The following is a 23,457-nucleotide window of genomic DNA, read 5'->3' as shown; positions in this document are numbered from 1 at the left end:
ATACATATTTGTGCACATTTTTCAAAATGACTGGGATCTGAATGTGTAGGGCAACAGAACATGACTCAAAGCCCAATTTAAAGAAAGTACGTTTTGAGCAGGCATCAACAGATAGACTGAAAAGGAAGGCAAAAGCATAGGGGTTTTTTTTAGATGTTGAGTGGACTAAATGCAATGTGAATTTATCTGCAAACCATCTGTGATTTCTGGTATTTTTTGGTGCCTTCACAGCTCTAATTTTAAGCAGTTCTGTAGCCTTTAAATAATGGTACTTTCTTCCTATTCGGTTTTACAGCAGATTCCCCATTTGATCACTGAATGTTTAAAGAAAAGAAGTAACTGAGTTCTCTGCAGATTGCACACATACAGAATAAAACAGCAGCCTTTTTTTTTTTGCAAGTAAAATTTGACATATTTTGGGACAGAATTCCTCATGCATAAAATAACACCATGGGTTTTGCTGGGTATGGTTTACTTTTTGTATTTTGTTTTACACTTCTCATGTAAATTGGGCGCTGGGATAAGGTGTTAAGTTGACATCTCCAAGAAACCAAGTTCCAGAAGCAGCACAACACAACAGCAGATCTCTTTCAATTTTCTTAAAACTGATGTCAAGAGTACCAGTTTCATCAGGCAAGAGGGAATCGAAGAGTCATAATCCAGGCAGCTCTTGATGGTTCTACAGACAAATCTGGATTCTCTGTGTGTCATGGGGACACTTTATAACCATAAACTGAAAGAAAATTCTCTGGATTACTGAATAGCCAACTGAAAATTGTAGTTCCTACAGTTGCAGAGACCCCCTAAGGGGACAGAGAAGCCTCCAGGTCTGTTTTCTATCCAGCATGACGTGGGAGAAGATCCTTTGGAATGTGAGCCTGGTCGCCTGAGAGCATGAAACAATAGGAAGCTAACTCTATTCATCCCACAGGAAATCTGATGATAACTACATCATTGTCAGCTCGGTTCATTATTTCACTGCTTCTTCTGGCAGGAGTGTTCAGATAAGATTTTTGCTCACTATTGTTGGATATAGTGGGGGATTCTGATTCAGGGAACAATAGGAAAGAAATAGCACTGAAGAGCAAGTCTCCTCCACATCTGAAAATGTCTTGCCATTCCAGCCTTCTCTGAAGGGAGGCAGGACTCATTCCCTTCTCTTGGCAGAAGCCTCAAACATGAGTCGATAACCCCTCAGCTCCTCTTTTGTTTCAATAATGCATCGTGTAGTAAACTCTGTGGCTAACTGAAGACTGAAAACCTGAAAGAAATTAATAGGAATGTAAAAATAGCAAGAACATCTTGCCAATTGCATTATTGAGCATCACAATTATTTGAACAACAACAACAACAAGAAAATCAGTTTATTATATTTATCTGAAGTGCTGTCAAGAATGTAGCAATGAAGTAAAAAGAAATGAAGAGGTTCTGGTGATGAATATCAGTCCAGCTTGCCATAGAATAAATATCAGCATTTATCTCTGTCAGAAGAAGATAAAGATAATTTCTTATGTTATAAGTTATTTCAAATATTGAGCCCTGTTCAGATGTTTTGTGAGAGATTATCTGCACTTGCTTTGAAACCCAATAGTGGCCATTAATTGTCTCTCCTGACAACAAAATTAATTTCTCTTAAATGAGAATGCATTTCTAATTTGACACTTTCTTCCCTAACAAATTGTTTACAGTACCTCTGCAAGGATTCTGAAGTCATCCCTTTGCTTTGATGTTGCTGATTAATTACAGCCCACGTGGTTCTTAGAAGCTGCAATTTGAGTAACATACTTTGCTGTGAAGTGTTCATCTTAATTACACACTCCCCCAGCCAAGCTCCTTTTGGGAAGGGAGCTGAACTTCTCTTGCTGCATGTGATGCCAGACTGGATTGTTACTTTTTACCCCTCCCTTCTCTCCAAGTGAGTTCAGAGCTTCTGCATGTTCCGAGACTGACAGCGCCCAAAATGAAATTCTCTCTTTAGCCACAGAACAGATCCAGAACTGGCAGCTCAGAGCAGCTTTCCCTCTCCCATCTCGTAGTGTCTCTGCACTGATGGGGAGAACTGAGCTGGCTGGAGTATCACTGTGTTAGCACAGGGGTCTGCCACAGCTAATTAGCCAGGCTGAGCACAGGGTTAATTAGTGTGGGCTCTAAGGGAGCACCTCTCCACATGACACCAAGTTGTGCCATGTGGATTTACCCCCTGTGCTTTAAATGTGATTTTTTTTCTGGTGGGAGATCACCAGGTCCTTGAACTTCTGGTGGAGAGGATAAAAGACACCAGTTCTGCTGTTTGCTCAGGTGTGGAAACCTGCACATATCGAGCCACCTATACAATTTTGCAGGAGCCCACTCAACAGCTGTCAGATAATAAGATTTTTGGATGTTCAGAACATCAGCTGGATTCTTGCTTTTATGTTTTATTAATGATTTTAAGGCAAGGAGATTTTTATCGGTACCTCTGAGATAATCTAGTTCCACATATTTTCTCTCCATAATGCCCCCTTACAATGCACCTGTAATGATGATGAAATGAACATACTGCCTTGGCTTGGGCAAGCTGCCAGTTAAGGAATTTTGCTTAAAAGAAACGAGCAACATCGGCACGGCAATGCCCTACAAATGAGCACACAAAATGATGCAGCCTTTTCCTTCTAGATGTGGCAAAACAGGAGGAGGAATAACAAGAGGAAAAGGAGCTCCTGCTCTCTTCTTCAGCCATTATCTGTAGGTGTTGAAGCAGTGCCTGCCTTAACTCCCCACGGAGCCAGTGGAGCTCTGAGTGCTCTGAATTGCCTGTTGTCTGTTCAGAAGGACTTGGCTCCTCATTTATGCAAGAAAAAGCAGATCCCTGGAGCAAAAAATTGTGAATGCCCTCCTTTGAGTTTCTAAGGCAAAGCTATGTGGTGCACTTTGTTCTATAGGGGCAAGTTCCAAATGGTTCCTTATATATTTATGGGTTTGTTTTTAGGCCACTGGTTTGTCATTTGTTTAAAAATAGTAAAACAACTGTCAAACCTTTTTTGCTGTTCCAGGTAGGATGTGAAATCAGAACTCCTTGCATTTGGGTACCACAATGACAGGGCTTTTGGAGATAATTAAAATAATTGCAGCATTGACATACAAAAACATATGTTTTAAAAGTAGTAACTATTAAATAGAAAAGAATCATCCATTTCCAAGTAATAACACATAAAATAAGTTACAGACATCTGCAATGTGCACTGAGAGTCTGAACTTTGTATTGGGAAGAAAAAAAATAATGTCATGCAGGAATGATCTCTCAGCCTGCACGTATTCCCTTACAACACAATACTTTCTTGATCGATCTATTTTAGTCCAAAGAAAGGTATTTTATGTTTAAAGTAAGTAGCACTACAGATCCATAAACAGTTTGGGTTGCTGGTCTGGCTGAGGTAGTCCTGTCCTTTCTGCCTCTGGCTGCTTTTCTTACATTCAGTGTTTTTTAACACAAAGAATTATTCCTACCTTGTCCCTATTTACCTTATTATGCGTGCTCAGTCCATTACTGATTCTCTGAAGCACGCTGCTATGTATTTCACTGGCTGTGTAGGCTGAACTCCATTGCTTCAGCCTATATTGCTTCCAGGTTTGCTTTACCCCAGTGCTTGCACAGAACAGCATCCCTAAGCTCAAGAGGAACCGCAGCCCTTTCATTTTCTCATTCTTCATGCTAAGTAATAGGGTTTCAGTTTCCAATACCTCACATGGTGTTCTGAGAACATTTAATTGATTGGATACAATTTTCAGAATCCATCACTTGACAGACAGAAAAGTGTCACTGAGTGGAGGGCGAAGCTTCGCTTCACTTGGCCACTGACACCTGAGCTGTTCCTTGTTGTATTCATTTCCATTTTACATACAGAAAAAGAAAGATCACCCATGGCTAAAGAATCTGTGTGGATTTTGCTTACTGAATTTAATTAATACCTTTACAAAAGGGGTTGTTATTTACTTTAGAAGCTGAGAAAACAAAGGACCCATCCCTGTGCTGCAGTTTACTCTGTGTGGAGCGACTATTGGCCTGTGCAGTGCTTCATTTACTTTAGCTCTATTTATTTTAGCTGCATTCTGAGGGTGAAAAGAGCTGGCAGTGGCATAGGAAACACAAGCAGCTCCTGCAAAATCAAACCAGTACTGTTCAGTGCTGTGAAAGCACTCCTGAACTTTGCAGTGGTTTGCAAAGGTTGGGTAATGAGGGCCTTGTTTCAGCAATAATCACAACTGAAATATAGAAACACAGAATCACAGGCTGGTTTGGGTTAGAAGGGGCCTTAGAGGTCATCTCATTTCACCCCCTGCCATGGGCAGGGACACCTTTCACTGCACCGGGTGGCTCCATCACTAAGACAGGAATTATAACGTGGGACCTGCACATCTCCCGTCTCCCCAGGAGCATCAGGAGGATGGAAATGCTCTTGCCTGCATCATAATCAATGCAGTTATTGCAGCAGAACTGGGGCCAATGCTTCCCATTCCAAATGGTTTTATTTCTGGTTCTGTGCCTGGGAAACACCCTACAGCTGCACAGAACATCCAAGGCAGGGAATAAACCCTACAAATACCTCATTGTGGTCTGCTGCTTCCGCAAGAGGGGAAATGGGGGTGCAGGCACTGATCGCTTCTCTCTGGTGACCAGTGACAGGACCTGAGGGAATGATGGAGCTGTGCCAGAGGAGGTTTAGACTGGATTTAGGAAAAGGTTCTTCCCCAGAGGGTGCTCCCCAGGGAATGGGCTGCAGAGCTCCAGCAGAGTTTGGATAACAGGAGACATGGAGGGGCTGTTGGAGTGTCCATGCAGGGCCAGGACTGGACTGGATGGTCCTGGGGTCCCTTCCAGCTCAGGATATTCTGTGATTCCATGATTCTCTAATTTTGTGATTCCAGGCATCTGGACGTGGCACGGGGTGATGTGGTTTAGGGGTTACGGTAGTGGTACTGGGTGGATGGTTAGAACTGATGATTTACAGATTCACAGGTGATTCCGAACTGGAAGGGATCGAACTGACAAGGATCATCAAGTCCAAGTCTCAAGTAAATGACCCACACACGAACCCACAATCTTGGTGTTATTAGCACCATGCTCTATCCAACTGAGCTAATCCCATTATTTCACAGGTCTCTTCTAACCTTTCCGACTCCGTCATTATTGACCTAAGCGGCCTAGGAAAAGAAGATAAAAGTTTCTCAAAAAGCGATCAACACCCGTCCCCCCACACACGCTCGGACTACATTTCCCAGCGTGCACCGCGGCGGCGCGGTGGGGCTGGCGGCGCCGGCCAAGATGGCGGACGGGGCGCTGAGCCCCGGCGTGAACCTGGAGGCGTTTTCCCAGGCCATCGCCGCCATCCAGGCGCTGCGCTCCAGCGTCACCAGGGTCTTCGACTGCCTCAAGGATGGGATGCGCAACAAGGAGACCCTGGAGGGCCGCGAGAAGGGCTTCGTGGCCGCCTTCCAGGAGAGCCTGCACTCCGTCAGCCGCGACCTGGGGTGAGCAGCGGCCCCGGCGGGGCAGCCCCCGGTGGGCAGGGAGGGGGTCCCGGGCTGTCCTGGCTCCTCTCAGCGCCCGGCGGGGCCCTTTTCACTCCAGGGCAAAGTTTTAGGCAAATAAATGCGAAAATGCTTCGTTTTGTTCCCCCCCCCCATCACTGTGCGCGTTAACCCTTTCGTGGTGTTCTGCTCCAGAGTCTCCAAAGGGTTGAAAATGCTCATAATATTCACCTAGGTTTTGTTCTTGTTTTACTTTCACGAAGGACCTGTTGGTGGGATTGCATTGACAAAGTGAAGGTGTTCGGCTGCAGGGAGATTTATCTGTATATTTGAAGTTTTTTGTTAAAAATTAAGACACTTTCTAGGTGCAGACTACTCAGTAGCATTACTGAGTAGCATCCCTAGGTGCAGATTTCTCACTAGCATCTAAGGGGTTCAAGAAAGTTAATTTTATTGCCAAAACTTGTCAGGCTGGAAAGTTATCCCAGGTAAGTGTAGTTGCTTAGTACCAGCAGGTGTGTTTTGTGTAAGTAGAGACACAACTGCTGAGGCTGAAGATGTGGAGGAAAGTTATGGGCAGAAGAGAGAGGCGGGCGCACAGTTTCATTCAGCAATTTTGTGTATTTAAATTGAAAACCCCTACCCAGACACGGGAACTGAGTACTTCGTGTACACTTAGGGACAAGGTTTAGTGGTGGACTTGGCAGTGTGAGGTTTATGGTTGGATTTAACGACCATAAAGGTGTTTTCCAGCCTAACTGGCTCAATGATTGTCCGTGTTGATCCCACCACTGGGTCGCTGGGTTTGGCTTTACCCTCCTGGGAGCCATCAGCACTGTCCAGGGAGGTGTCCCCAGGTGCTTAACCACCCTTCCCAGAACCCCTTCTGCTTCAGGGTCTTGTGTACAAGAATTTCATGTCAGCTAAAAGGCCTTGCTGATTTTTAGCTGTCATCATGGTAACGTAATTTTTACCCACTTCTCTTCTGTTGGGAAAGGTGGTGGATGACCCTTCTCCTGAATGATGCTGTGCCCAGCTCTAGGGGTAGGTGTTTGTGCCTTTGGTTTTTAGTTTTCCAGCTGAGGAGGCCTCACAGTTTGCTCCATGGAAGATGAGCTGTTCCTTTGGTTTTCCTTCTTGCCTGGCTCTGTGGCTTCCTAAAGAGTAATCAGGTATAACCCCAAAATCTCATTCCCAGACAATGATAGACAACAACTCAGGAGCTGGACTTGGATCCTTGTGGGTCCCTTCCAACCCAGGGTATTCCATGAACTGGCCTATTCAAGGAGCAAGGGAATACTCCAAGGTGTGCTGAGGTTAATATTACCAGTGGACTTTTATGTAGTGAAAATAATGACTGGTATCTCTGTTCAGCAAATCCTCAGTTGTTATGCCTAGTCACACTTGTTTTATTGTATTCTTCTGTCAAGGAGTATTAAGCAGATTTGCAAGTGTTCACAGCACCAGAGGACTGGAAAGAATGTAGGCCATGGAAACTTCAAGGAATGATGATTAATAAAGGAGAATTTTGTGTTAGTAAAGTCTGGAAGTCTTTTAACTGTCAGTTCCCTGATTGTTGGGAGTTTATTTTTGTAACCTTTCTTAAATGTAAATGGAGATATTTTGGGTTTTTCTTCACAGATGTTTTCATAAGCTCCCTTTTGAGTGCTGCATTTAATTTAGTGGAGGTTCTGAAGTTCAGACTTGGGTGTAGCACTGGGCACTCAGAAGGGAAAGCACTTGATTAGTCATGTCACTTGAAAAACTGCTTTTTATATCTGCAAAGTGGCCAGTCTTTCTTCTACAGTTGATTAATGCAAGTTTGAAAAATTGCTTAACTTTTGTTATGATTAAATGTTGTGCTTGACAAATGAGATATGAAGCAATGATAGATCATTTCACAGTGAGGGATTTTTTCATGGGAAAATGGTGCTTATTATGCTTCATTTGAGTATTTTACACTACAGATATACAAATTGCTCATGGAAATCAGAAGATCCTTCCTTGTCTTGAGAACTTGGAAGGCAGATACTTGATTAGAATAATCACAGCCTTTGCAGGATTGTCTCCAGGCTTAGGACTAATGCCAGTTCTTGTGTATATTTATATGAGGACAATGTTAATTTGGAGTTCTCTAATGAAATTATGGGGCATCTGCTTGCTTGGTGGTTAAAAAAATTACTTCTAGTATTTCAGGCAGTGCTGAAGTCAGAATTTTGTGGTTTCTGAGGGGCTGCTTTGCTCAGGAGGTGCCCTGGGCTGTGAACAGGACCTGCCATAGTCTGACTCTTTCCAGGTTGTTTTCAAAGACTCTGGACTTGAACTTTCTCTCCAAAGAAGAGCTGAGCTTAACAACCAACAGACTGCTTCAAATTGTTTGGGTAATAAGAGGGATTATGTTTGAAATGAAATTTGGGACATATTTAAAACTCGTTTAGCTGCTAAAATAGAATTGGTGCATGCTGCTGTCCCTGGAGTATTGCACATCTGCCATTCCCAGCTCTGACTCTAAAAAATGCCCTTCTGCTTTGTGCCAGGGAGCTGGAACGTCTGAGCAACCTCGTTGGGAAGCCCTCAGAGAACCACCCCCTGCACAACAGTGGGCTGCTGAGCCTTGACCCTGTGCAGGACAAAACCCCCCTGTACAGCCAACTCCTCCAGGCCTACAAATGGTCAAACAAGGTAACCAAGCACACCTGTGTGATTTAGTTGTGTATTCCCATTGCATTAGCCATACAGCTGATTCTGAGGGTTTGGGGCTGCTAAAAGGGCTGACTTTTTTTTGGAATTGAGGAGCGTAATGCATACCTAAATGTACTTTCAAGGATAAAATGTTGTTTTAATTAAGAGGAGACTTTTCTGTGATACCAAGGCCTGCCCTTGGTCTCAAAGGGGGTATTAACTCCCAAGCATTTCCACATTTAGCATCTTCTGTAGATATAAATTAAAAGTATGTTGTGTCCTTGCATCTGGCAGCAAACACTGCAGTGGGATGTTAGAGCAGAGAATCAACAGCTTATGTCACCTCCAGACTATTTCTAGGAAAGAGTCCTCTGGGGAAGTTGTCATCATCAGAAATCTTGAAGCCTTTTCCCCACCATTTTCTGCCCATGGTCTCAAAAGCAGCTTTGTATTCAGCAGCTTTGGCATCCCTCCTGTTTTCATATTGTCTATATGGCATTGAATTTTAAGTAGAGTCAAGGGCAGATAATATTAATGTAATCTTTTACATTTAAAAATTTATTTATATTTGCTGAAAGAAACTTCTTTCTCAAAGCATATTTCAGTTTCATAAACCTGTATGTTGAATATATGTAGGATTTGGATAGGTATGTTTCCTTTTCTACTCTGAACAATCTACTTGTGGATCAAAAATACTCCTTTCCTCACCTAATTTTCTTAAGTAAGTAAAGTGGCATTGCAATTATTGCTGGCCTCTGAGCACTGTTATATTTCAGGTTGCTTGTTCCCATCCTGAGTTTTTTGAGCATGCCTATTACTTTTTATAGACATATGAAGATGAGTAAGTATTTAAAAGCTTTCTTAAAGTTATGTTTGAAATACTGTAAGGTGTTAAGAAATATAAAAGATGGATTAATTTCTGTTACAATAATTATTAGTAGTAAGTGTGTCCAGAGTTGTAGCTGTTAATACCCTTATGCAAGACAGCAGGAGTAAGCAGGAATCATAAATCTGAAAATATTTAGAGCATTAAAAGAAACAGTTCCACTTTAAATTATTTATTATGATACATGAGCCAGGAAGACTTTGAGAGTGCACAAATACTTTGTAGGCAAATTCTTGTTATACATTGAGCCAACCATTCTGTATTATTCAGATTTAAGATAGGATTCTGCAATAATGTTTGTATAAATACCACAATAATATTTGTACAGTAATGGGTCAGAATACAAGTACGTGTAATGTTTTTTAAAATCAGCAGAATTTGGCATTGAGAGAAATTTGGTATGATTGGAAAATGGGGGGACAGGAAAGATTTTTAAGTGGAGATTTAGTAATTGAGAAAATATTTCATGTTTGCTTGTGTTCCTTGCTGTTAGCAGCAGATTATTGGCACTGAAGAAAGAATAATTAATTTGTTACTTTCAGCAAAAGTAGAAGTAGGAAAAATTATAAACTTGTAAGGCAGTTAAGTCTTCAGGGATTTAATTACTTCTTTAGGTCATTATCAGAGTAAACTCAGGCAGTAATGAAATAGCTTTACAGAGCTGTTCTAATGTAGTTTTTTATTAACTTAGAGTGTTATGGAGCTTTGAAGAGCAATTTTTTTGTAATCCTGGATTCTGATTTCAGAAAGCTGGAAGTTTCAGTATCCTGTGCACTCATATTGACAACAAAATGTTGCAGGAGAAGAACAGTACCTTTGATTTTTAGCTGTGAAACTGAAGTCAGAGACAACAGAGAAAAAAGAAAAACACTGGCTAAGTTGCAGGAAATGTGTTGCCTGTGTGAGGGTGTGAGCTGCTGGCTTTACCACCACAGATCCTTCTGTTCCTGCTTAATTCTTCATTGCTAAATACACCTCTGGAATAAGAGTTATTTCATTACTTCTTCTGGCTGCCTTGGATTCTTGCTATGTGTCTCCTGTTTCCAGCTGCTTCACAGGGATGGTTTCGAAGTGATGGTCTGTCAATACACTTTAGATCTGCCTGCATTTAATTTTTAATTTGTGACCCCTTTGTGGCTTGCCTGCTTGTATTTTTGATGAGCTGAGATAAGGGCATTTTCCTCTGCCTTTGATTGTTCATGCATTACTGATGGCATGAACAGCCCCATGGCTGCCAGGGGAGGAGACTTCTGGGGCTGTGGTGCCATTCCAAAAGAATATTCACAAAACACAAAGAAAATGAGTGCACAGGCTGTGCTGCACGTCTCAGTGCATTCTGCTTATTTTTAAGACATGAGGTGACTGTTCAAAGTCACTTTGAGGACAGTAATAAGTAAGGTTGGTAATAACTGAGCTACCTATGAGAAGCAAATGAGTGTTCAGTGTATCAAAGCACTGTCCTGTGGTTCATGAGATACTGGGTGTTAGAATAGCTGGTTCTTTGTATTTGCAGCTTTGTGTTGATGTTGGGTCCAGCAAATGCCTGATTTTGTTTGGGTCTTGGATGCATGAACAAGTTTTTGGTTTAAGTAGCAGTGCTGGATGTGAAATGAAATGATGATCATAGTCACAGACATAAATGGAAAATGCTGTGTTTAAGATGTGAGTGTTGACATAGGAGATGAGACTAAGCTGACACTGGTTTGGTTTGTTTGCCATGGTTAATACTTGTAGCTGTGCTTGGTTATGTATTTGGAGAAGACCCTCTTTCAGGTGCAAATGTACTGACCCCTTTGGCTGAGTGCAGTAGAGATGAGTTGCATTTAACTGTGATTTCACAGCTACTTGCCCTCAACCTTTTTTCCTGCTCCTGTGAGTCACAGCACTGGTTCCTCCATTTCTAATTTGAAGTTTACCTGCTTCAGGAGTAAGAAGAGGTCCAGTGGGAAGAATGAAAACTTCCCTTACAGAAGTGTGTTATCTTGGCAGCGTTTGTTATTTATGAGCACCTGCTCTCCTGATATTTACTTACTGTAGTTTATCCAATAGTTTTGCAGATGGTGAAGTTGTCTGTGTAATGGAAGCAGCTGTTTGGGAACACAACAGCTTGTCAAATGCATTAATTGCATACACACACAGCTGTAAAGGAACTTTCTTTTTCAGGTGTTTAACAGCTCTGACCAAGCCATAACTGAAAAACACAGGAAGTTTATTTTATTGGAAGTAACAGCTAAGTGGTTTTTCTTCTTTGCTTTAACCTATTTTATGTATCAGTAGAAATCATGGAAGTCATTTGCTGCCTGTGGGGTGTATGGAGACATGCAGTAGCCATGGAACAGTATTTAGGTCTAGTTTATAAATTTCTTTCCCCCTCCTCTTGAATTTTATTTAAGAAAAGAAGTTATCTTTATTACAATTGAAGTGCTGCTTCCCAGAAGGATCCATATGTACCCTCTAATGTAATACTGAAGATATAATATTAGATAAGGTAAAAATGAGCTATCATTCTGCAAGGTTAATGCAGAGAGATTATTAAGGGTAAGATAGGATGTGTGTAGATAACAGTAGTTGTTTTTCTCATGGACTGTCTCTGTTGAGTCATTGCACTTGAATTCTGGGTTTAGTAGTTATGTACATCATGGCAGTTGCTTTTTTTTAAATTTATTTTGTAATATACTGTTCTGTCTGAGCAGGTGCAATCTGAGATGACAGCAGCAGCCAGGAGGGCTCCTGGTCAGGGTGTGTGTGGCCTGATGCTGCCTGGAGCAGTCAGGCTGGGTCTGCAGAGGCTCTGCCTTACCCAGCTGCCTGCTTCTTCATTATCTTGTAATTCAAGGGGAATCACCACGGAGCAGAAGGCATCAGCTAAGCTTAGATTAAAGGAAATTTTGAAAGTCACTTTCTAGACTGAAATACTGATTAAGTTTTTTTTGTTGTTGTTGTTTTTGTTTTTTTTTTTGTTAAGAGATGTGACCTCAGATTTGTGGTAGATACTGCAAGAACTCTCTTCTCTTGCTCTTCAGGATGGTTCTATGCCAGGGCCCTTGTATCACCCTTCCCTGTTCCCAGTGCTGCTTGTTTCCTGCAGGAGATGAGACCACCAGCTCATTAATATCAGCTTCCTTTACTAAGCAACTGCTTGTTTCCCAATATTTGTTCTCAATACTGGGCAACAAAGAGGTTTTGTAGGGGGAGAAAATACTTGTTGGTGCTGTGATTAATCCAATATCATACTTCTCCACCCATGAAATGTTCAGTGAAGCTTTTGGTGGTGTGGTCACTTGATCCACCTACAGCAATGCTGGTGGTCAGAGCAGGTGCAGGTTTTTGGAATCCAGGAGTGTCAGCTCATTCTTTGAGTGGTGTAAACTTTGGGTTTCCATCTGCAGCTTCAGTGAGGTTATTTATGGCCTGCAGTGTGTACTTGCTCATCCTTTGCCCTTGGTGAAGTGTTCCATGCCCTCGCCCTGTGGGTGCCTGAGGCTGTGCCTGTTAAGGGGTTTCCACTGGAACAGAAAACAGTGTATTTTATGTCCACTGAGCAAGGAAAATGCTTTTTTGGGCAGGCTTCCCCTTTCTTGCTGGGATGCTGTTAAGTAGTTCATGCCCCACACTTGAGCTTTAACCAGTGTACAGGTTTTTTGCTTGTTTGTTTGTTTAGGTGAAGGGTATATGCAGAATGGATCAACTCCCAAACCAGAATTACTTTCAGCCAGTGAAGGGAGGCTGTGTTTGTTGGAGAGCAGCAAACTCAGTCTCTCCTGCACTGCTGAGTGACAGCAGCATCAGCTGAGTTCACTTGCTCAATTAAAAATAGTCTTCTGCAAGTCATCTTTCCTTCTCCCCCTTCCTTTGCAGTGAAGGGTTTGTGTTCAGACCTTCAAGTAATTTTAACAGCAGTAAAAGTGGGGAAATTGAGAGCAGTTGTAGTCTTGAACAGGTGATGTTATTTTTAAATTTTTTTCCTTGATTTTTAACTTCTCTGAAGTGCAGTGTTGTATCCCCTGCTGTTTTCAGAGTTGCATTTATCCATGTGCTTTGCTCCAGTTCCAGCTCTTCTTGAACCCACGTGTGGGGGTGTGTGAGGGGTGGTGGTATTGTTTTATCTTCATGAGATTCTGCTTACAAAACGTGATAACCATGTGCTTGGGAAGGCTGTTTTCTACTGCTTCAAGCAGGAAGCAAAAAATCAACTTTTCTGACTTTGTAACTTTTTGGAGAAGTAGGATTTATATCAAATCAATTAATTTACTCATCTGTGAAAAGATTATTCTGGCAACTTGGGTAAACTTTACAATATCTGTGCATTATAAGTTTTCTAAGTGAACAAAGCTGGACAGTAGTTGTCATAAATTTATTTGAAAGCAATATGCTGGGAATTACAAAATGAAAAAAAATTGTTGTTTATCTGCATGTGGAAATAGGCTAAAAATATTTGGATTTAAATTTGTTGCTTCATAGCTTCCTCTTGTTTTTACATAAATTTAAAATCGAACTGTTAAGATTACCATTAATGAGTTAAAATTATTTTCTGTCACATGACTGAAGAGAAAAGGTATAGATAGGTTTTTTTTTATTAAATTATTTTGATATGTTCCCTGATAAATTATTTGTATAAATTGTGTTTATTGTGGGGCTCAAAAAAAGACAATCGATAGAGCATGTAGAGAAAGACCAGACTTGCTACAGCTGCACTTGGTAGCTTAGTATTGATTAGACACAAATACTGAGTTTAGTGACAATAAATGACATTAAATGTTAACCATGATAGTAGAGAAGCACTGCAGAACAGGAAAAAAAATCACTTCATCTTGATTGTAAAAGGATGTGTTCATTCCAAGGAACATTAATTTTGAATTTTGGGTGTGCTCAAACATTGTGACTTCATTGTAGTTTTACAGTAGCATGGACAATGTAACTGGATTATTGTGTTGGTACTTCTTGGGAATTTCAGGCAGGTGGCCAAAATGTCCTTTCAGGACTTTTTTTCCTACAAAAATGCAGCATTATAACACTGTGACATCCTGTTATGTGTTGATCCACAGATTCTGGTGCAGTCTGATTTGTAAGAGCAGAATCAGAGCTTCCTGGAGGGAGCTGCATTGGGAACTCCAGCTGTGGGCTCCTTTCCTGTGCACATCAGCCACAGGAACTTCTGTTCCTGTCATTGCAGAAACGAGTGGCACAGACTGGTGGGTTTTGTACACTGGACACAAAGTAGGAGCTGGGCCACTTGGATTCTATTCCTGCTTTTCTCACTAATTGTTGTAACCTTGAATAGGGCACACTGATTTTTACTGTGCCTCATTTTTGGTGCAGATAAAAGAGGATAATATCACTTAACCTACTTCTTGAGAGAGTTTCTAGTCTAAATGTGTCTCAGGTGCATTGGGTTCTTTGGACAGAAATGTTTTGTAGGTGCCAAGTATTATATAGCCAGTGACTAATGTTGTTTGCCTGGCAGTCTGGAAAAATGTCCTTTATGGGCTTTTAATTCTGTGTGCTTTTGGGTAAATATCTGGTGAAATGCCCTTGCTGTTCAGAATTACAGTAATGTTCTGGTTTTTTCTATTTTTTTTTTTTTTTTTTTTGGTATTACTGGGAAACAGGTGGTTACCTCTGTGCTTCCAACTGCTGCAGTTATTAATTACTGCTCAGTTGTCTGCTTGAAGAATACTGACTTTTCTTATTGCAGGGTTGATTTTAGTGACCAGCCATGGCAGGGATGGCAAATTCAGGTAGTGTAGAAATTATCCTTGATATTAAAGTAATGGGGGGAAGAAGCACTGGAAAAGCTGTGATGAGGAAGAAAGTGCTTGTACCAAAATGTAATTTCAATAGTCCACGTGTGCTTTACTGGAGAAGGAAAAAGTGGGACGTGAAATTTTTCTGAGGGTCTTTGAGCTCTGCAATGATAGTTTAAAAAAAGGAAGTGAATGTAGCGAGAAAATGGTGAAAACCATAAGGAAAACAGGGAAGCTTACAGTAATAGCAACAGTAAAGGCAGAATCACCAGCTTCTGCTTGTTAGACAGGTTTGTTTTCCCTGGAGATCCTGCCTCAAGCAGTGTGTGGGGCATTAGAGATGGATAACATCAGTGATGTCTTCTCTTTGGAAATGTATCTTCTCTCCTCAGCTGTGAGTTCCTGGAATCTTCAGCTCTTGGGCTCTCTGTTTCTTTGCCTTTGATTTTAATGTTGGTTTCTGACAGAAGTTCAAGCCAGGGCTATTGTAACTATTTTATTGTTAGCTATAAAAGTGGTTTTGACACCTGATAATGTGACTGAAAGGAATGAAAATTGCCAATGTGTTTTTTCCCTTGCACTATGGAAAGTTATTGTGGCAGCTGAGAATTTCCTGCATATGCTGACTTGTGCTACTAGGGAAGTTAATTGAATTTATTTAACATTTTAGTAGACTGAGGTTATTCTGGTTCTTCAGGAAGAGAAGAGTTATGAGGAGTAACTTGTTGCTTAAAAAATTAGAAATAATTAGCCTTTTGTTCTGACTTATTTTTGCTGCATAGTTTGAATGTTTTATGTCTGTCATCCTCCCAGAGTTATCATAGTAATAATTCACACCAGGATGCTGTTGTGAAATAAGGTTATGTGTCCAAACAGAATTGCCTTTCTTACTGAAATTTTTTTAGAATATTTTGTTTCAAATCTGAAGCAGCCTGAGAGCAATGTTATGGTGTTTTTCTATTGTTATGCCTAGTGTTTGTTATTATTCAACAGTATTTTTCAAGACTGATCAAAATAATGCTGTAAGCAGTACCAGTCTCAGTTTTCCTAATTATGGGAAGTGATCTATCAATAACACACTATTATAAATCACAGCCCTCTTGTCAGCTGGTGGGAATTATTTAATGCTTTGCAACACCTTTATTTGCTAATGAGTGGGTTTTTTCCCCTGTTTGTTTGATAAGTATTAATGCCCTAGCTGTTAGCCTATTTCAGGATGGAAATGATTGATGTGGCTCTGTTTTAACCAAAACACTTCTGCCCACTCCTAGTTCTTCCTCCTCTAACTCCTTCTTTCCCTCTGCAAGAACTCCTCATACATTTCATGCTGGATGGCTCAAATATGTCATTTATAAGGCAGTGATCACTTTCCCTTACTAAGTTGTGTAATGTGGTCATCTAATCAGATTAAAACTGCCTTGCTCTGTATTGAGTTTGAATGCAGCTAAGCCAGGCACAGACACAGAAATGTGGCCTGGGTAACTCACAGTACAGCCATCAGAGCAGCAGAACAGGCTTCACTTGCAGAATCTGAGGAATGCAACAAAGTATAACTGGAAATCCATGTTATCTGGGGATTAATTGATGAATATGCAGGACTGCAGAACAAGAACAGCTTTGAGAGAAAGCCTCAGACCCAGCATTCCTTTGAATTTCCAGTTCTCTTCTGCCTCAGCTCTCCATGGCTCAGACTGACTGGCTGCTGGTGAGCAAGCCTGACCATCTCGTGGATGGTGCCACCATGAAAACACAAAGAATGTTTTCAGAGACTCAATGTCCTTTCTTGCTTTCTTTGAGGCAAATTAAAGATGTTTGTAGAGTATTCACTGACCTTCGTATGAAGGGCATTCAAGGAATATGAACACTAATATAAAATAACTGATGCAGGTGATAAAAATCCCACAGGTATTATTTGTATGGAAAAGATTTTTTTGTAGCTTCTAGAGGAAATCAAATAAAATGGAAAATTTAATGATGTCACCCTGTTGCTCTCTACTTTTGTTGTTGTTAGGTCTTTTATTGTGCCTGTTATTTGGGTTTTTTAATGCAGAATGTACTCATCTCTGTTCTTCTTTGAGTTCTCTTTAGAAGTTACTGAAGCTGCCCCCCCTAGACAGTTCACAGTGGATTTATTTGTTTGAATTGCATATAAGCAATGCTCAGTTCTTCCCCATTGTATCTTAATCTCACGCTGTTGATAATTGGGTAACAAAACATGGAGATGGTTGAACAGCTAATAAAATTGAGACTAGTCTGTGTGAGGAACTGTGTAAGCATATAATCAAAACTGCATTTCTGACCACTGGTTGCTGCTTTGTGAAAATGTGCATTTGGCAGAAAGGTGCTAGCAGTTTTTTGTTCAGCAGGAGTTAATGCTGGGATGCTGATGTTGAAGGTGTGTAAAGCAGAAAGTCTGTGGTGACCCTCAAAATCTCTTGGGGTCACTGCACACTGATTTTTATTTTCCTGGGAGGGAAGAGTAATCCTGCCCTGGACAAAGGGTGATGGTTTGTGGCTGTGTGACAGGTGAAGAATGTGGATAAGGAATGACAGATCATTACAGACATGAGGACCATTACTGGATGGGAGCTGTAGGCTGTGTAGCTCTGTGCCTGCTGTCAGACTTCTTGAGTAGTTCCAGAACCATGTCTTGGCTCTCTGGAAACTCAGTGGTGCCATGGTTGGGCTGGTTTGGGGGTTGATAGGAAAATAGAGAAGAGACCAGAATATGATCATTACACTCAGAGCTGCTTCACTCCCAACCCCATTTGCTGCTGGTGTATTTTCTTGGTATGAGCTAGCATTTGAATCTACTAGAGCTGTCAAATCCTGAAGTTCTGGAAATAAAGACACTTATCAGTACATGTTATCATGTCCTTTGCTGATACAAGATTAGCCCAAGCATTTATAGCAGTTCATTTAATCTAATTTTAAAGTGCCTGAATGTAATGATTCTTGCAGAAGAAACAAAAAACATGAATAAATGTTTTAACCACTGACATTTGTTCAGTTATAGTATATGTGGGAAAAGATGTCCTCTGAAATAATAAAAGAAGATTTAATGAAAGTTGATTGATCTACCAGGTGCTAGTCTTTCACATTTTTGATCTTTTCAAAGAAAGATCAAAAGTTTCTGTATCCTGAGCAGCAGTTACCTTGTTGTGCTCTTTTGTGAATTTCTTGGCTTAGTGTGAAGCATTCAGTCATGCTTTGGAGCTGCACTGTGTGTGCTGAAAACTTTAGCCCTGGAGTTAAGATGCCTAAATCTGGACTGGGTGATCAATCTGAGAGGAGAAAAGGTACATGGCTGCTGTTGCATGATTGCCTGGTCTTCTAGAGAGTTAAAAATACATTTCTTGGGGTGTACATTTTTTATATGCTCATGAATTTGCTTGTTCTCAGATACCTCTTCTTCAAAAGCCCATCTGCTGAGAAGCTGACAGTAATAACTAATATGCTTATCAGATGGAATTAGCATGAATCATCATTATGAGAAGTAATGACCATGTTGAAATGCTGAGGGTATTTTCAAGATTACCTCAGACTTGGTTGGCAAGCAGGGTGTAATGGCTGCATTTTACAGCACATAATAAAATCACAGAGGTCTTCGATGTTCAGAGCTGTGCTTTACAACAAATAGTTCTATTCAAAAGCAGCAGAGTCTTGATTAATTTGGTTGTTGTATCTGGATTCTCTAAGCTCCTCTGACTGGTAGTGGCAGAGTACTAAAGGTGCTGTGTACTGCATGGGCCATTAGACACAAAGGAATTGTATTTTGATGTGACATTTTGCAGTATATTCTAAAATAGATGTATTTACTTCTCATTACATGAAACTGCAATTCCTAGGGAAATCAATATTGAAAATACCCACTAAAAGCCTCCCAGGATCTGCAAGTATGCACAAAAAGGAGCTGGATGCATGTGCTATTACCCACAAGTGGTGGGTTAAAGTGAATTATTTTAATCTTTTCATGTCAACATCAATTCAGTGTATTTTCCTTATTGCACCAGCCTGTTACTGCTATGGAAGATGCAGAGAATGTGGACTGGAGCAGCAAGAGTCCTCAGGTGTCTTTAAACTGTTTTAAGCTGCCTATGGTTTGAAAATATTCAAGAATCTGTGATATGAGCTGTTTGACATTTTTCCTGTTCCAAATGCTCAAAGGAATAAATCTACATAAAGAGTGTTAAAATGAGAGAGTCTTTGCGACAACGTCTGGATCTCAGAATGTTACTTTATTTCTCTTTTGGCTGACCACCACGATAAAACAGCTGAATCAAATACATTCTTTTATGTATAAAATATATTTTTTGGGTTTTGACAGCTTGTTTCCAGTTTTAGTCTAATTCAGTTTGAAACAGCTGTTCCTGATCTCTGCAAAACAGTTTTCTGATGGAAATCATGACATTCTCAACTACTGCAGCGTTACTGGGCTCTGCCTCATTTCAGATGGTGGCTTTTCTTTATGGAAAAAGAATTCCTCATTCAGAGAAAATGTCACTTTTTTATCAAATAAGCTGCAGTTAAAAAGATAATGGTTTCCTCCTCCCTCCGAGGTTATCCCTCAGTGAGGGTGGATATATGTTTCTCCTTTGAGAAGAAACATCCCTGTGTGTTTTACCATTAGTTAGATTTTTATTCTAATGTTCCCTGCCCTACCCATCTGCTTTCAGTTGGGTTCTATTTAGAGTCTTCTCTGCAGTTGTCTCTGCACTCAGACTTAACAAGTTCTCTGCTTTGCCGTCTGCTTCAGTTTTACTCTGGAGTCAAATCTTGTATTTTCAGAATTTTCTGTGTAGCATTTTCAGTGTGCTCAGTGCCATCTTTTTTTTTTTTTCCCCTTTTTTTTTTTTTGGCTGCACTATTTGATGCTTCTTCCAAAGCTGTTTGTAGAAATTCCATAGATCACAGAGCTGATCAAGTCTGTAAGCTCTCTTGTGCCTGATAAAGCACCAGCTAACCTTTCATTTCCAATTTTCTGGTTCTTTTGGACACCCTGCATATAATATGGAGTGAAGTTAAAAACTTTCAGCTTAAAAGAACTTGCTGTGTAGTTGACTCTGTGAACACGAGTGTGTGATGTGGACTTCCCAGAACACTTCTGAAGGGGAGGATGAAGATTTTGGGAGCAGCAGCATTGCCAAGTTTGTCATGGGACTGGAGAGATCCATCCTCCTCTTTCCTCTGGCCTTAGCTTGCTGGATGAGTTTTCACAAGTGTCTTTGTTGTGTTTGTCTTTTTCCATCTGTAAAATATCTAACTATAAAATAAGGGTTGTGCTGCTCCCTCAGAGAAATCTGATGGAGATGCTGTACATGAACATCTTACTGCACCAAGCCCACTATGGACAAACACCATCCTGAAGTCTCTTTTGGGTTGTTTTGTTTTTTTTTAAAGGACAGTTTATCAACTGAAATAAAACTCTCATCCAACACAACAGGAAAGCTTTAAAGCTTTACTTCCTAAAGAGCTGTTAAATATGTTTTCTGTTCCAAATTCAATGTTTTGCCTGGCAAATACTTTGGAGTGTTTGTAGTTTTCCTTGTATTTATTTTTTTTCCCACAGTCTAAAAAAGCAGACTTGGGGCTGCATTAGGATTAAGTGAGATTAGAAACATCTTCTTTCCATCTCTCTTGTGTACCTCATATGGATACATCCTGATTGTATTGATATTGCATTCATCCTGCAAGAATCTAAGACCTTTAGTGTCTGCTGATGCTGCAGTTTTGATGGTGTGTTTTTCTTGCAAGTAAAATCAATTCAGACAAATCTTGGTAACTTTTACAGCAAAATAAAATGACTATGCCAGGCATGGGAAGTTTTTTCAGCATGGGCATGCTCTTAGATCACACACAGGGTTGTTGCAGCAGAATCGATTGGTTGATCTACTAGATTTAAAGGTCAACTGTAATCACATTTCAGGAAGATTGAAGAAGATATAAAATTGCTACTGTGCTTTTCTGGGTCACATACCCACTTGTGGTGCTCTTTGCTTTTCCCCTGTACATCTTCATTTACTCAGCCAGGGCATCAATACAGAAAGGGCACAAGTCAATGTGCTCGCTTTCTGCTGTCGATGAGGGAGCTACTTAGTTGTTATTTCCTCCAAGCCAATACTTTCCCTCTGGAAGAGCTGAAGGAGAGAGGATTTGGAAGGAACAAATCTCCCTTCCAGGGAAAAGCTGGGAGGAGAGCTGCAGTCTGGCTGTCTTGTTAGCTAATCCACACAGCTGCTTCAGCTGATGTATCCCAGGGATGATTCTGTCCCTTCAAAGAGCAGCACAGGCAACAATATCTGCACACACAGGTGAATAAATTTCCTGTTAATTTTTTGCAAGAGCCCAAGTGAAACAACTGTGTTGCCATAGTAGGTTTCATGAATTAAAAGCAGCAGGGACATGGAATATTCACCTGCTCAGATAAAATTAATTTTCCCTACAAAGTAAAAGAGTTTTGACGTGAAAAAGGGGTTGATGGGGGAAAGAGATTTAATTTAGGTTGATAAACCAAAACACATTACTGTTAAAGTTTGTTCTCTCATGTACCATATTCTTGCTATGAACCAAAACACATTACTGTTAAAGTTTGTTCTCTCATGTTCTTGCTATATCAATTTGATAGGACTTTATTAATGAAGTTTTTCTCTCTTCCTGTACTGGTAAACTTCTATGGATCTTCCATGGAATAACAGAGAAGAAGCTTAAAATGGAGAAGACTTTAATGGCATGGGAGCTATACCTGAATCAGAGAGTAGAGCATTGCAGATACTTTTAGCTAATCTTCAAACAAATTTAAAAGTAACTTTTTTTTTTTTTTGTGGCTACTAAATGCATATTTGCTGATGGTCAGGCTATGGAAAGAGTTTTGTTGTGTTAGCAGAACATGGAAAAATTACTCTCTTTAAGAGTCACATTCCTTCTAAAAATCTGTTGTAGGTCATGTTAACTGTTTTACAAAGGTTATTTGCAGTAGAACTCTGTGAGCCTAAATGAACTCAGAGAGTACTGTCCTTAGTGCATTTTCATATGTGCTAACTTGCAAAATGTGGTAATTCCCAGATGGATGGAAATCAGGGTCTGTGGCTTTTCTCTAAGCATCCATGACCTGCTTTTAAAGCAGACATGGACATACAGCAGTGGCTGAAGGCTCTGCTTGAGTGGGCTGAGGAGACATTTATTGTGCATTTATTTAAGGTGCCCTTTTTCAGAGATTCTTGCTCTGCTGGCTGCCTAAATTCAGTCTGTGTTTTGCTTTGTCAGCCACTGTGAAGTCTGGAAAACTAATGTCTCATGTTCACTGCTCTTATGGTAAAGATGGAAAGGGTTTTTTTCCTGAATAAATAATGGACCAGGGAAAGTTTTCAGAGACTTGCATGATCAAACTGGAGTAGCAGCCCGTCCTTTGTGGTTTTCTCAGTGCCTGATAAAGTCAAACATGCCTTGACTGAGTGATTTGGTTTTTCTTTTCTTGCAAGTTGCTTAAGTCTATTTTTTTTTTAATCTTTGTTGATGTTTGTTTGTTTTCATTAAAAGGGTACTTAGGGAAACAATGAATCTCGTAAAGGGCAGAAGAAGCTTAAGAAGGGTACTGCAAATGCACTTATTAATTTCAAGTCTGAAGTTGGGTGTCATCCTGACCAGTAGGTTAGAAAGATTTTTGCAGGAAATTCAGAGGTTGAGAACAAAAATCTGTGACATGTTCATGAGGTTTTCAGGCTAGAGGGAACTGTCAGGTTATAAAAGAATGCTTCTGCATGAAAGGAAGTTTGCAAAGTCAGAAAAACCTGTCAGTGGGATTGTTAGTGTCATGTAAACTTTATGCCTTTTTCTCTTCTTGTTTTTCCTTCAAATCACAGGACTTTATATCCCTGCTTTCTTCAGTTTGGTAATTGTAGCAGCAGATGGTGCTTGGAATTGAAACAGTTTAATATATGATCCATCAGTTGACAGAATAAAATACCCATTAGAAAAGGGGAAGAATAATCTCTTTATTATCAAGAGTACTTGAGCAAAGGTGTTTAATCAAACTTAATGTTTGCTTTCTTGAGAAGAGCAATGCCAGTGGTCACAGTTCTGGCAGGAGGATGCTGGGACTGTTCACTGCAGGTTCTGTTCTTTCTTGTACAATGTCTCAGGCTTAAGTCTGGAAAAAGAGAAATATATCTGAAAGCATCTTCCTTGAAAATAACTTGCTTTGATTTTCTATTTGATTATTACTTTAAAGAACAATAACGTTTGGTTACTCCCTGAGAGTGATGATAAACTTGTGCTTTTGAGTTTTACAAGCCTACCCCAAGTTCAGACAGTTGTGTGCTCATGCTGAATCCTAAACCATTTGTAAAACTGTGTGCAGAGGCCTTTTACCAACATCAGCAACTGTGTCAGTGAGTTTTGATTTAAGAAAAATAATAGACATATTCTACAGTAAAACACTCATTTTGGTGGATTTTTTTTTAAATTAAAACAATCCTGTAGGTGAAACAGGAATATGTCAGCATAATCTGTAGCTGAATAGCATCACCTGTCATGGTGTGCAAGGCAAGATGATATTTTGTCTGCTAAATCCAGCTACTGAGCTTGCCCTTTAAACAACCTGATTTATCACAGGAAACTTGCAGAGGAAGAAGGATCTTA

At 40.3% G+C, this 23,457-nt stretch overlaps 1 protein-coding gene across 2 annotated transcripts in view; it reads left to right on the top strand.

The window, feature by feature from the left end:
* The first annotated feature begins 5,266 nt into the window (after positions 1 to 5,266).
* MED27 (mediator complex subunit 27) overlaps positions 5,267 to 23,457 on the top strand; it is an 83,418-nt gene continuing 65,227 nt past the window's right edge. Inside the window, exons 1-2 of one of the 2 annotated variants that reach the window (XM_041406951.1) lie at positions 5,267 to 5,508; positions 8,046 to 8,190. In XM_041406951.1, coding sequence (XP_041262885.1) covers positions 5,303 to 5,508; positions 8,046 to 8,190 — 351 coding nt within the window. In that variant the 5' untranslated portion in view covers positions 5,267 to 5,302. The remainder of the gene's footprint in view (positions 5,509 to 8,045; positions 8,191 to 23,457) is intronic. The other variant, XM_041406950.1, reaches the window with a different exon arrangement.

Source organism: Onychostruthus taczanowskii, unplaced genomic scaffold (assembly GCF_017590055.1).
Source record: "Onychostruthus taczanowskii isolate IOZ18803 unplaced genomic scaffold, ASM1759005v1 scaffold25, whole genome shotgun sequence".
Taxonomy (NCBI): domain Eukaryota; kingdom Metazoa; phylum Chordata; class Aves; order Passeriformes; family Passeridae; genus Onychostruthus; species Onychostruthus taczanowskii.
Note: the sequence above shows the minus strand (reverse complement) of the source record. Positions and strands in the feature narration are given on the sequence as shown.